The 13951-nt window shown below is 35.5% G+C and overlaps 1 protein-coding gene and 1 long non-coding RNA gene across 2 annotated transcripts; both read right to left on the bottom strand.

The window, feature by feature from the left end:
• Nucleotides 1-4306: 4306 nt before the first annotated feature.
• Nucleotides 4307-8376, bottom strand: LOC120273190 (subtilisin-like protease 4). Its single transcript, XM_039279827.1, has 4 exons — nucleotides 8288-8376; nucleotides 6208-6537; nucleotides 5217-6126; nucleotides 4307-4975 (listed from the first exon to the last, which is right to left on the bottom strand). Exons 1-4 carry the CDS (start codon nucleotides 8374-8376, stop codon nucleotides 4307-4309), a joined length of 1998 nt encoding a protein of 665 aa, XP_039135761.1.
• A 3797-nt stretch (nucleotides 8377-12173) lies between these two features.
• LOC120273440 lies at nucleotides 12174-13738 on the bottom strand. The gene is made up of 3 exons (XR_005540528.1): nucleotides 13528-13738; nucleotides 13326-13437; nucleotides 12174-12631 (listed from the first exon to the last, which is right to left on the bottom strand). It is a non-coding gene; the product is annotated as an uncharacterized LOC120273440 (long non-coding RNA).
• Nucleotides 13739-13951: the final 213 nt, after the last annotated feature.

The raw sequence follows: 13951 nt of genomic DNA, 5'->3' as shown, positions 1-13951 counted from the left end.
CTTCATGCGTCACACTCCCATTTTTGATTCTGAAGCCGAACCCGCAATCATATATGAAGGAGGAGAACAATCATAGTGGATGAAGCGCTATCCAAACCGTATGGCTATTGCCAAATTGTCCACAAACCATTGGTTTGAAGATGGTCTAACTGATGCAATTTGCTACTTTTTATTATGAATAGGAAGTATATGAGCACAGTTTGAAATACACAGTCGTGTACCTATCGTGTTATCCTCTAAGTCATTTGCTTGTAAAAAACTGGGATACACCGGCCCAGTGAGAGATACATGGGTGTGTACCAGGCCGTGTAGTTCACTATTTGTTCATTTTTCGTATTTTCTTGTGAATTCTAAGTTCATTTTTGTTGTGTATGAAATGGTGAATACTAAGAGAATCACACATAGACCCAAAGGGTGAGAGGGGAGTCATCTTTAACTACTCACAAGGAGCGGTACACCCGACTTTCCCAATTGAAATTCGGAGATACTCAGGTTATCGATTGGGCAACACTAGAGTCAGTGGGACTGGCGCATAACATGCACAAGTTACTGCACGCAACACGTGGGAATTGTTGTTCACTATTGATGAGCAGGCATACCAAAAGCTCACACTGGAGGTGCTCTCCACCTTTGTCATCCTAAAGGTGCCACCGATCTGGAGTAGGAGCAACATGATCCATTTCCATCTACAGGAGAAGATGATCCAGATGTCGTACACTGAGTTCTCTCTTCATATAGGGTTATATGACCGGGAGTTCACCTAGATCCTGGTGTATGAGGTACTAGAGATATATCTACCCTTAGGGGACTCTTCGACAGAACTAGTGGCACAAGATCCACTGCGACCCCTACTATTACCCAATGCACTTGAAGGCATTGACACTCAACTCACCTGCCTTGAGGTACATCCATGATCTCCTATGCAGGACTTTGACAAGGCGCAAGGAGTTGACGGGTATCGTCAACACAACGAACTTCACTTTCCTCTATGTGATGGCTAAACACGTACCCTTCCATCTGGGGTATGTCGTCGCACAGTCTATTCTCCATCAGGCCTGCTACACCTGTGTCGGAGTCCTTCACATCAACCCTTACATCACATGGTAGACCGCAGAATATGGAGAGCATGTGCTTCGTGGGCGAGACCATCCCATTAGCTATGGACACCTTGCGAGTCATGAGAATGATCCGCCTTCAACGGTGCCTAGGGGACATCGCTATGTCTTTGTCAAGGCCGTTAAGTCCACTCCCGAGTAGGAGTAGCTTTCTCCTCCATCATCACCAACGACTCCCCCATCATCTCCATCAATAGCAACACTAGCTCCACTACCCCTGCTTTGACTGTCACTCCACCCCAATCGTAACCAAGCTTTGGATTGTTGTCTAGGTGTGCTGATTGGCAACACATGCTGGGGTAAAGCTTCTTCCTCTTCCTCTTATGTCCGCTATAGCTCTTATATCTCAAGCAGAGATAGAGAAAGGAGGAGGATATAGACAATGTGACTAGTACTAACACTGACGGCTCTAGCAGCTCTAGAAGCCAAACGGAGAATAAGCCAGATACCGACATGACCCTAAGAGAAAAGGCTGCCGTAGAAGTTGTGTGAAGCTAACACCTTGAAAAAAAGAAAATTTTAAATTGTGAATTTTTGCTATGTAAGTCTTGTAGGTTAAAAGAAGAGAAGTAAAGATCTACACAGACAAACAATAATTTTAAATAGAGTTGAATTTTTTTTTTTTTAGAAACTTGAAGATTTTTAGCATTCATGCATTCAAACACTCCTGACTACTTTTGGAACTTCCCAATTTTAATTACTTGAGGACATGCACTCATTCCTCTTGGAATGTAAGGTGTGTTTTTAATTGAGGACAAGCAAAAGCTTACGTGTGTGGGAGTTTGATAAGTGTATAATTGAATATGATTTTATATTATTTTTTACACTTAATTTGCATGTATTAGGGTGTTTATTTGGAAGATGATGTTAAACATGGTGTAAATTGTGATTTCAGGTGACAAACAACGCATAATGAGGAGAGAGAGAGAGAGAGAGAGCCAAAACAAGCAATTTAGAGCCAAAACAAAAAAGATATAGCTTTCTTAACATCAATAGCTAAGGAATGGGCTAGGCAGAACATCTTAAGTTCAGACTTTTGGCCGTAAGCCTCATCCAGAGGACCTTGTGGGCATGCTTATGCCCATAAGGAGGAGTATAATGACCAGACAGAGGGACTTACGGGCTAGACTTACTCCCGTGAGTCTGACCACAAGGGCTATATACCCAGAGGAGGTTACAGGGAACAATATAAGCTCGTAAGAGCGTCGCAAGAGCAATCCAAAGAAATTTACGCTCCATCACTTACAATTGTAAGTTGGACCGCAACACCAAGACAAAGACCTTACAAGTTGAGCTTACGACCATAAGATGCCTGTAAGATAGGCAACCCATCATCTTCAACTCCTTATGACCTTGTTCTTACATATGTAAAGAACCAGTAGTAGTTAGGTGTAAAAGATTTTATTGAGGGGTTTTCAAGAAGTTTTTGACGGCAAAGCAAAGGGAAAAAGGGGGAGCATTTTTCCAGATCATCTATGGCAATCGAACGAGGAGCGGAGGCTCACCCACTATCTAGGGTACTATTGGAGCCATCAAGGAGCATCCTTAGCAGTGTTTATGGAAGTTAGGAGGGAAGTTCTTCGGCATTCTAAGGGGCAAAAAGAGAGAAAGGGGTTTTCATGTTTTCATTCATTTCTCTTATCTCTTTTTGATTGTATGAGTGTTCTCCTCTAATAAATAACTAACTTGTTAGCATTTGGGCATAAATAGAACCCAGGGTTTATATTTGATTGACATCGGTTGTGGATCTTGAATGCTTTGATATTGAATTATTAATTGCAATATTTCATTATTGAATTTAATTGCATATTTCTATTGTCTTGGATTTTATTGTAGTGAGAGCCGAGAATCCATGTTTGATGTACTTGTATGATGAATTAATATATCCACCTAGTATAGTTAAGTCACAATTGAAGGGGATCACAAGTATGCCTAGAGATAGGGTATTTTAGAGTTGAGATTTATCCTCCCTTGATCCTTCCGAGTGAGTTAGCACAGAATTTCATTCTTAATGCAATCATGGGAAGTAGCTTTAGAAAGAGATTTCGATTCTACTTTGTATGAGATTAGGGACGATTGCTTCTACAAAAGATTTGTCTACCTTTTGAATGTATGCTTTCTCTAGGTAAAGTTCATAGAATACATTGAGGTCGTAGGGTAGTCTTTATCAATGCTGTATTGGACTATTTACCTATCACCTTGAGAAAAAGGGGTATTTTGATTTAGGAACTCTCTTGGTTCAACTAGATTACAGAACTATATACAACCAATACCCATAAGCTAACAAACCCTAGGGAATATATATGCCCAGACACTCTTTTTTTATGCTTGATTAGCCGTATTTTCTATTTGTGTTTGATTCTTGATTTTTTTTACTTTGCATTTACACTCCACGATTATGATTAGGTTAGTTTTCGGATTTAGAATTAGTACTAGTATTCTCTAGTTGCTTGTGGACCGATAACATTGCTTTTCAGCACATTTTAGTACTCAATCAACACGTACACTTGCGTAAAATAGGTGACTACATTTCCCTATCAGTCACTGAGATTAAATAAATAATCTCTAATATTTTTTTTTTGGTCATAGCAATTGGGATACGTATATTTACTAATTGCTTGACAATTATGTATCTTTTTTAATCACTTTGATTTCTTAGATTATGTTTCTATTATCTAATTTCTATGTTTTATGATTTATATTTTATTCCAAATTTTTGAATTCTATATGATCCCAAAATATTTTTAGTTATTTAGTTACTAGGTTGTCAAGCTCATAAGTTTATTCTTTTTTTTTTTTCAAATCAAGAATGAATAAAAAGGTGGTCGCTTAACAGTGGTTGTCTAGTAAAAATTGATTTTGATCTAGTGATTTGTTAATTTGTTTTATCTTTCTTTTGTAGACCATGAATTGTCTTGTCTTATGTTGGCTTGAATTATTTGTAATTACAAGCCCAATTATTTGTTATTGAATTATATTATTTTGGTTAGTATTTATGACTTATGATAGGTTTAGAGGCCTTCCATGCATATATGTTCACTTGGTTGTACCCCGTAGTATGTGAACGGCCATTTGTGGGCGCACTGGGTTTGGTTAGCCAAGTTTAGGGCATGACATGCAAATTTAAAGTCAGTATTTATTAATTGAACAATTAATTTGTACTCTATTCATAATTCATATTTAAAGACTTTTTAAAGGATGGTGACTGATATTGGGCTCCTTACAAAGTGCTTGCCTGAGTCCAATTTAAGTTGTCCATCCAAGATACTGCCTTGGTTTAAAGCCATTCCATTACTACTAAATTCAAGACTAATGCTCTTCTCCTCACCAATCCTTGAAAATTGAATTGGTGATGGAGAAACCACCACTCTGATTCCATTAGGTTCTTCAACGTCTATGTTGTAAAGCTCATTAGCATCCCCAACATTTGTTATTGTACGCTTGACGGACTTCGTTTTCAAGGGATCCAAATATATTGATATTGAAGGATAATTAAGATCCTCAGGAGCAATGCTGCCAACAATGGAACACTTAACTGAACTACCAGCGACAATTGAAACTTGTGTGTCATTGTAACCTAGACCACAAAGATACTGAATATAGTGATCGTGGTTTATATCATAAATAAGACCAGGGTCATTGGCTGCAATAGGATTCACTTGTCCTGAACCCATGTCAGTCGTATTTGCATGATCTTTTTGTAGATCATAGTCATGAAAAATCGGGTCTCCATCAAGATCAAACCTGTCAGCAGTTGTCATGATTGCTGATCTAATTGCTGCTACCGACCAGTTCTTATGAGTGTTCTTCAGTAGTGCCGCTATCCCTGCGAGATGAGGTGTGGCCATTGATGTACCACTCTGAAAGTTGAAATATGAGGCTGGAGGACCACTGGGATTTGGTCCAGGTTTAATTGGCCACGCGGAAAGGATATTAATGCCAGGTCCAAGGATATCGGGCTTTATTATGCCACCGCTATATGCATGTGGACCTCTTGAGGACAAAAAAGCAAGGGATGGGAGATGGCCGAGCGCCAAACTTTGTGCCATTAAATGCAATTATTGCGGTAGCAATTGAGTTTGCGCTTTTGAAATAACTCACAATTTTCCATGCCTCGGTGTAATTGACATGAGCTGTTGGAAGTACATAATCATCAGAGAAAGTAGTAGATCCTTGCACAAATGTATCCAACACTATCATCCCCACCCCTCCGGCTTCTTTGACATTGATGCTCATGTCTCTGAACTTTCCTATTTCAATTGAGCAAAGAACGATCTTTCCCTTTATGTCAATGTTATTGAAAGAGTCTTTCTTGCATCCTAGTGTGCCATTCTGACCTCGAAAACCCGGGAAGATGATGTTACCTGCGGCATTGAACGTGCTTGGTTGGTAACCAGATTCTCCTTCAACTTCCACACCATTTCCTAGTCTGACGGTAGCGCTAGCTCTCCTATCGTGGGTGCTAGCTCCAACAGTAAGGATCCATGGAGCACCATTCTCAACACTCTTTAGACGAGGGCCTAAGTTTCCTGCAGCCATACAAACAAATATTTTTGCTCTAACAGCAGAGAGTGCTGCAATCAATGTGTCATCATCATAAAATGGAATTGATTCTTGTCCTAGAGAAAGTGAGAGAATATCCACACCATTTTTAATGGCTTCTTCTATAGCTGCCACAATATCTGCATCATCACATGTCTTACTGGTGCAAGCCCTATATATAGCAAGATGAGCTTTAGGTGCGGTACCTGATGCTGTGCCCTTGGCAAGCCCAAGAACGTCAGCGTTATCAACGAAACTTCCTGCTGCAATGCCCGCAACATGTGTCCCATGCCCATCTTTCCTACTATCTTTTGGTGAAGGCCTTCTTGAGCCACGAAATGCAATAGCGCCGATGAGCTTGTTGTTGCATAGTGTTTTGTTGCGAAAACGACAACTCCCTTTCCATTTGGGGGGTTTCGGTGGCATTGTGCCATCATCCATGAAAGAAGCATGGTCGGGAGTAATGCCACTATCAACAACACCAATTATAACTCATGATCCCATGAATGAGTCAAGCCACAGACTACTCCAACGGCTTAAACCCAAGAACCTTGGTGTATAGGTAGTGGAGAGCTTTTGTTTTCTAGATGGTCGTGCCATTAAGAACCCTTCTATGGACTCCATAGTCCTCACTTCCTCCGAAGTTAGTCTTGCAGCAAATCCACTAATTGCATGATGATACGAGTAAACCAAGCGTGGCTCACCAGTATCAAGTGTAGTGTTTGGCAAAAAAGACCTATGCCAATGTTCTACATCTTCATCACCAAGCAACTCATCATGCTTCAGGCTTCGGACATGAACAATGTAGATTCGATGTTGGCAATCTTTCTTGTTATTTTGGTCATCAAGAACTGAATATAGCTGGTTGCCATAACCATGCCTATAAAAGGAATTAAAACATTGGAAAAAGAACAGGGCATAAAGCAATGTAAAAAATCTATATTTCCCCATGAGAATTTAGTAAAAGAATAAAGCTATAGAGATGATTGCTTGTTGAAATTGAAGGAATGACCCTTATATATACATACCAATTAGACACAAAAGCATGCCTAACAATTTCCACTCAATGAATTCCATGTTCTACACAATAAGCTTCTATTAGGGGATCCTATGCTTCTTTGTGTTTCTCATGGATAGCTTCTTGCTTTTTCTATGACAAACAAGTTTTGGTATCCTATATAGATTGTAGTACTCATATTGACAAACAAGTATTGATATTGATCCCTTCGACGAGGCCTTCTGGGAGAACTAGAAAAAAAGAAAATTCATGATTTATCTATTATATATATATATATATATAACTCAATAAACCACTAGATTTCTTTAAAAAAAAGAGAGAGAATACAACATATACAAAGCAAATGAAAAGACAGGTATTGACAGAGTCGAAAAAATCAGATTACTACATACACCACTAAGAGTGGGGAAAGGCTGTAAAACGAAACCTAATAGCTATTGAAACTTGCCTCACCCAAATGGCATAGCCAAGATCAAAATGTTTAACCTAGGGGACACAGTGTAGAGGAATGCAAGTAGCTTCAGTTATAGCCATTGATTGAAGTTGGCTCATTGGGCACAACTGAGTATGAATGAAGAAAGTTGATGCTCTGCTTGATAGTTGATGTGAACTCCTTCAATTTAACTCTTTTGGATCTAGAATTCCAAATAGCAGAGAAAAGATCATAAAATCAATTTTAATTATAATTGGTGAAGGTGGGATAATACAAAAGTTGAAAATGTGATTATATATTCCTTTTCACAGAAAAAATTGTGATTATTCCATTCCCAATAAATGTTCCAATAAATTGCTTTAGTTAAAAGCTTCCAGATATCCAATTGGTATTTGTCAAGATTACTTCAAAGATTACCGAGAAAAAAGGGGTATCGAGATAGGCCTAATTTGTTTCCAAAATGGTACCATATTGGTTAAGCAAACCGAAGTAAAGAAAGAGATGGTTGACAATCTCCTCCGCCACATGGAAGAAGACTCGTGTCATTGTAGGTAATTTATTATAACATACTTTACTAAATTGGCTAATACTAGAATCTTGTCAGCCTAGACAAACCAAGTAAAAATGTACTCAATTCATAGTAAAATCAAGTTATATATTAGACTTTAAATTAATCTCATTTATGATTAAATTTAAAAATCTAATGCTATGATTACAAGCTTAACTTATGGAATAGATATATTTGTCAACTTATTGATTAATGTTTAATGCATTTTATAATAGTAATGTATGTGATTTGCAAAAAAAATCAATGTATGTCACTAAGTTTGAATGCCTAATTGGGAAGTTAATATTAGAGGTTTCAAATCAAATATATAAATAATTCCCATCAATAAGCTCGTTGTCTATTTAGCAAATTCACCTACTAATAATCTATAATTCACAACCTTTATTCAACACCCCAAACACTCCTACCCTCAGGGAGGTCTAGTCCTAATGGGACGCTAGCAATACATTAAGATTGACTAGTCTTGTGTAGAGGTGGGCACATGCCGTCCGGAAACCCGGCCCGGCCCGTGCCCGGCCCGGAACCGGCCCAGTCAGTCCGGATGGCCGGTTCATTGACCCGTAACCGGCCCGTACTCTAGACGGGCCGGTTACGGTTGGGTTTCTCCCAACCTGTGGCCCGGCGGGTTGGCCCGCCGGTTGGACCGGCAGGCCAAGCCCATGTAAGAAACGGGTTGTAAGCACTGTGCAACATGGTCCATGACCTTGGACAACAAAAAACAAACCATTTGAGCTACAATTTATTTTTGACATTCATTAGAAAATTATATATAGATAGATGTAGGATATGGATCAAAATATTTTACATATATATTTAATTTATAAAAAATTAAAAGACCATATAATAAATTAAAAAACTATATAAATCAATATGTAAAAATATCAAAGTATCAAACAATAAATTTTCATAAATATTTTTTTTTAAAAATAATTATTTTGTTAATCGTCTTTTGGACTCATAAGCACTAAATCCCTACACATGCACACTCTTAAATTCTCTTAAATAGGAGCACTCTTATTTGTCACATATATATTAGATTATTTTGTTTCAATTTATAAAATAAAAAATAAAATAAAAAAATTATTTTTAAATTATGTATTTTAATTTATAAAAAATATATTAGTAAAAAAAGAATATCTTTGAATAATAGTTAACACCATATTATTTTGATTAGTAACTTTTTTCAATGACAATATGATGAGCACAATAATAATCCTATAGTTAAAGACCAAATTGAAATCTAGAGGCAACCTAAACTATAATAAATAAATAAGTTTATGATAACTTTAATTTAAAATAAGAATACTACTTGATATGTAATTTTTGTTGAACTTAAAAAGGTGTACTAATAATTTAATTTGATAAATAAACAAATGAAAATGTAACTTATTTTATCCTTTTTGAAATTATTTTGATATTTCTTAAAAAATTTTAAGTTATTATAAATTATTTTAATTTTTTTGTTGTTTGGAATTAAATTTTTAAAAAAAATTTGCAACTTCTTTATATTTATTTATTGTTTATATTTAAACAAGAAAGATATGTAGATCAATTGGTTAATGTGATAATCCCCATGGTGGTGGTCCTCGGTTTGAATCCCATCTTTGGCATTATTTTTGAAAGTTTATTCATTTCATTTGTAAATAATAAAGTATTATTTAATATAATAAAAATGATAAAACCCCGCCGGGTCAAACGTGCCTGGCCCGGACCCGGCGGTTACTGTGATAAAACGGGCTGGTTCCGGTTCATTCTTTGAGTGAGCCAGACCCGGCTGGCCCCGTTAACCGGCCCGTGCCCACCTCTAGTCTTGTGAACCTTTTTAACCGTGCAACTTGTTGGACAATTTGGATAGAAAGGAATAATCGCATTTCCAACACTATAAGAAAAGCTTTTTTTGCTATGACCAGTTATTGTCGCAAAAAGCCAAATATCGTGTAAAATGTTTTTTGCGATGATATATGGCCGTCACATGTCATCATATCTTCTTCCATCGCAAAGATAGTTTTGGCAACCAACCATCGCAAAAAATACTTATTGCGACATCAACCTGTTGTCGTAAAAAATCAGATATCTAGTCATAAAAACATTAATAACACGATGAATTAAGGCGATGAATTTTTTTGATAACGACAATTAGTCACATAATTAGTGTTATTTGCAACGACTAATATGTCATCGCAAAAAGTATTATTTGCAACAAAGAGTAAATCGTCGCATCAGATTATTAATTGCGACCAACTATTATCCGTTGCAAATGAATATTTTTTACAACTACCTTTTTATCGTCACAAATGAGTGTTATTTGCGACCAATCCCATTGGTCGCAAATAAATATTTTTGCTATGAATTGGGATCCATCGCAACTAGATATTATTTGTGAGGAAGTCGCAAATGCTTTATGAAAAAAGGAGTAGCATACACCTCATTAATTAGGCTCCTGTATTACAACATAATTTAAATTATATAACAAGAAGCTTACACATAACAAACTCATTTACCACAACATTGACTCAATTTAACATGTGAACCCAAACAAAATTAAGTATTATAGACTTCTACAAAACATGAAATTAAATAAATATACGAAATTAAATATTATAGGATTTTATAAAACATTAAATTGATATAAGTTCTAAAGATGAAATTCAAAAAGAGTTGAAAACATTCAAAACATTTAAATGTTCAATCATCATCGTCATCACTATCTTCATTTTCGGTTGCATCATCATTGTCATCATCTTTTCGCAATATTTCTCCAAACTATTCTCAATGTTATCTTTTTCAAGGGTATCTTTTATATTTTCTTAAGAATTAGCTATCATATCTCTAAGATCATTATCACCTCCCTACACACAAACATAATAAATGAAAACAATTTAAAAATCAATACTACACTGTTAAAAGAAAAAATGTGCATTAAAGCATACATATTAGGTTCGAGCATTAAATAATATTTAGTGATGAGATAGTTAATTGTAGGATGTTGCATATACTATTGACATAATAGTATTAAAGAAAAAGTAATAAGATGACATCATTTTATCCTTCCATGATGCAATCAGTACAAGAGAAGGCTGCTTAAGAGGTTTTTTTCTGCCATCATTTTATCCTTCCATGAGGAAAAATTACTTGGAGAATTGCTAATCCTTGAGATATAATCTACATTAATGATAATGAGAATCTCAAGAAGGTTAACACATTTCCAATCCATGTTCAACAAATATAAACACAAAACAAAGTCACAGAACAACATAGCAATTCTTATAGTGTGATAGATGAAAATCCAGCATCACATGCAGCTATAAGCATTATTAAGCTTATATGAATTGGAAACACTGCTAATGATAACTTCCAAGAAGACCAATGAATGTTCAGCAAACAGAAACCCAATCAGGCAACAATGAAGAGGACAAAAGTTTTGTTCAAAAAGCATTATAAAACTCAATCAAACTGAAAACAGATATCATGAGAATGTCCAAGAAGAACAATATGTATGTCTAACAAAATAGAAACACAATCACAGAACAGCATGGTTATTCTTCCTACGACCTGTGATAGATGAAGATTTAGAATAACATTCATTACTGAGCATTCTAGAACTCAATCAAACTGAAAACATTAATAATGAGAACTTGTGAGAAAACAATGAGCATTCACTAACATTAACACAATCTACTACTACTTCTATTTGTTCTTCCTCGAAAACAACAAAAGTTATCACATTATAAATTTTACCAACAAATTCTCAAAACTTGCATATACAACTATATTCCATAAATAATAATTTTCTCAATGGCCTAACATTATTATCAAAAGCTTATCATTAACTTACTCATTCTTCTTCCTTCAAGAAATTCTTCCTATCTTGATGGAATTTGCAATTTTTTTTTTTTTTTTACATATTGAAGCAGTAAGGAATGAGATGATATAGAAATATGTTCACTTTGATGCCAATGTATGAAGATTGTCCAATTTCAAAATGCCAAGTTGGAGATCATACCATCTCACTATTTCTCTTGAGACAGACTTATCTTATGACTAAATTCAAATAGCAAAGCATACATATCCACATCACCTCTTAACTTAGTTATTGGGATGTGAGTCAAGAATCATGATACATTTCTAAGAAAAAAAAAGGAAAGAAGAAGATAAGCCCATGTTTTCAACTAAAATTCCCGGTTTCTCGATATATATATATATATATATACCTTTTTAAGTCAAAAACAAGAATACATGTCACTAATATTATCCAATTTTTTCTTGCCAGTAAAAGTTTTATGTGACTAAAACTGGTTTTTGCTTTCCATCAGCTCAGCCTTGCCATATATAACATGTGTTCATATACGATTTTCAGATGTCATATTCCTTCAAGCTACAAAAGCATGGAGAAGAAAGGATTATAATCCAAGTTAATACCTACCACAACAAACAGAAAGAAAATTTTATGAGCACAGTTTTTCATAGATATATATATATATATATATATACATGAGCACCTCTACAATGCAAACAAAGCAGCATCTTTACAATTCCAAATAAATTTTCAACAAAAATTTGGAGAAAATGGAGTCCCATTACTTCATAATAAAATGACATGTTCTTTCAATTACATCTAAGTTCCATCATCCTTCCTTGCAGTCTTAATTCCTTGTTTTCAGCAATCACAACCCGCAGAAACCCTCATTCAAAACCAGCCAAAAAAAGATAACTTTTTCCATAAGTGAAATAATTTACATCATTCAAATAAGCAATATAGGTATATCTCATTCAACTACAACAGCACCATTGAATTAGCTCCCAAATCACTTTCAAATAAAATTTCCATCGTTTAGTTTTTTGAGGAAACAGAGTCCAACAACTTAAAAATATATGCTTTTCTAATTACAGCTACTTCCCATTATCTTTCCTTGTAGCGCCTGCATCTTCTTGATCAACCACAATCAACAAAAGGCCTAAATCAAAACCAACAAAGAATGAACTTTTCTTGCCAAAGATTATTCATTTGCTTCAATTGAATAATGCATGTATAACTCATTCAACTACAATAATATATTGAATAAGATCCATGTCACTTCAAATTAAATTTTCCCCAAAAATTCTGGGCAAAGAAAATGAACTCTCAATCCGCGATTCCATCATACCAAAAAAGATATGGTCTTTCAATTAGATCTACTTTTCCTCATCCTTCATTGCAGCCCTAATCTAAATTATCTTGATCAATCAAAAAACTACAAAAGCCCTAAATCCAAACCAACAAAAAATGAACTTTTCCTGAGAGAAATCATTCCCATGATCAACAGAACACTACATGCATAGCCCATTCAACATCCCAACCAATAGCATCACTGAATTAGCTCCCAAATCATGAAATTTATCAATTATATTAGGAATTCATATGACCTACTATAGATAAAAAAAATCAGTATAAAATGCAATTCATATGGAAACAAAATCCATATCTAAGTAAAAAAAATTCATTATTAAATAAAGTCCGACATCAAATGCAGATGGAGCCTGGTGACATGACATATCAAGAATTCATGCAAAAATCTACCAATCCAGTCCCCAGCTTCCCACAGCCAGAGACATCATAAGAAAATGAAAAATAAAATGGAACAAATCACATAAACAAGAATTCAAACTCACAGGGAAGGTCATAAACAATCCAGTCATGCTCCAGAACATCTTGCCGTCGCCAAGGTAAACTGATGCCCTAAGCCCCTCAGAACTAAGGTTCTCAAACCAAGACACCAATACCCTAATCAACAAATAAAACCTCTCAAAGCTAGAAAAATCACCATAAACACGATTTCAAAAACAAAAAACCCTAGAACTCAGCTTCTTTCACCTTTGGTCTTGGATCGAGACTGGAATCACACAAACTCCTCCTGAAAATGATCACAAAGATGAAAAAGACCAAAATATTCAATCGAGAGTCCTGGGGTGAGGGAGACGGAGAAAGGAGAGGAGGTGGAGAGGGCGATGCCTCCAATCGCAGGCGATGTAGCTGCAGCAGCGGAGGAAAAAAGAGAGTATTCGGAGAACAGAGAGGAGGTTGAGAGGGTTTATAGTATCTAATTAAATATAGTGACAAGTGTAAACGCTAATTGACATGGTTTAATAATATGATTAACTATTTAATTATAACGTTTACATGGTTTTTATATAATTAACATGGTTTTTAAATATGATTAACTATTTAATTATATAACTAAAAGTATCATTAACATGGTTTCTCTCAAATATATATTTTTTACGGTTACAAATTAATT

Source organism: Dioscorea cayenensis, chromosome 12, assembly GCF_009730915.1.
Source record: "Dioscorea cayenensis subsp. rotundata cultivar TDr96_F1 chromosome 12, TDr96_F1_v2_PseudoChromosome.rev07_lg8_w22 25.fasta, whole genome shotgun sequence".
NCBI classification, from domain to species: Eukaryota; Viridiplantae; Streptophyta; class Magnoliopsida; order Dioscoreales; family Dioscoreaceae; genus Dioscorea; species Dioscorea cayenensis.
Note: the sequence above shows the minus strand (reverse complement) of the source record. Positions and strands in the feature narration are given on the sequence as shown.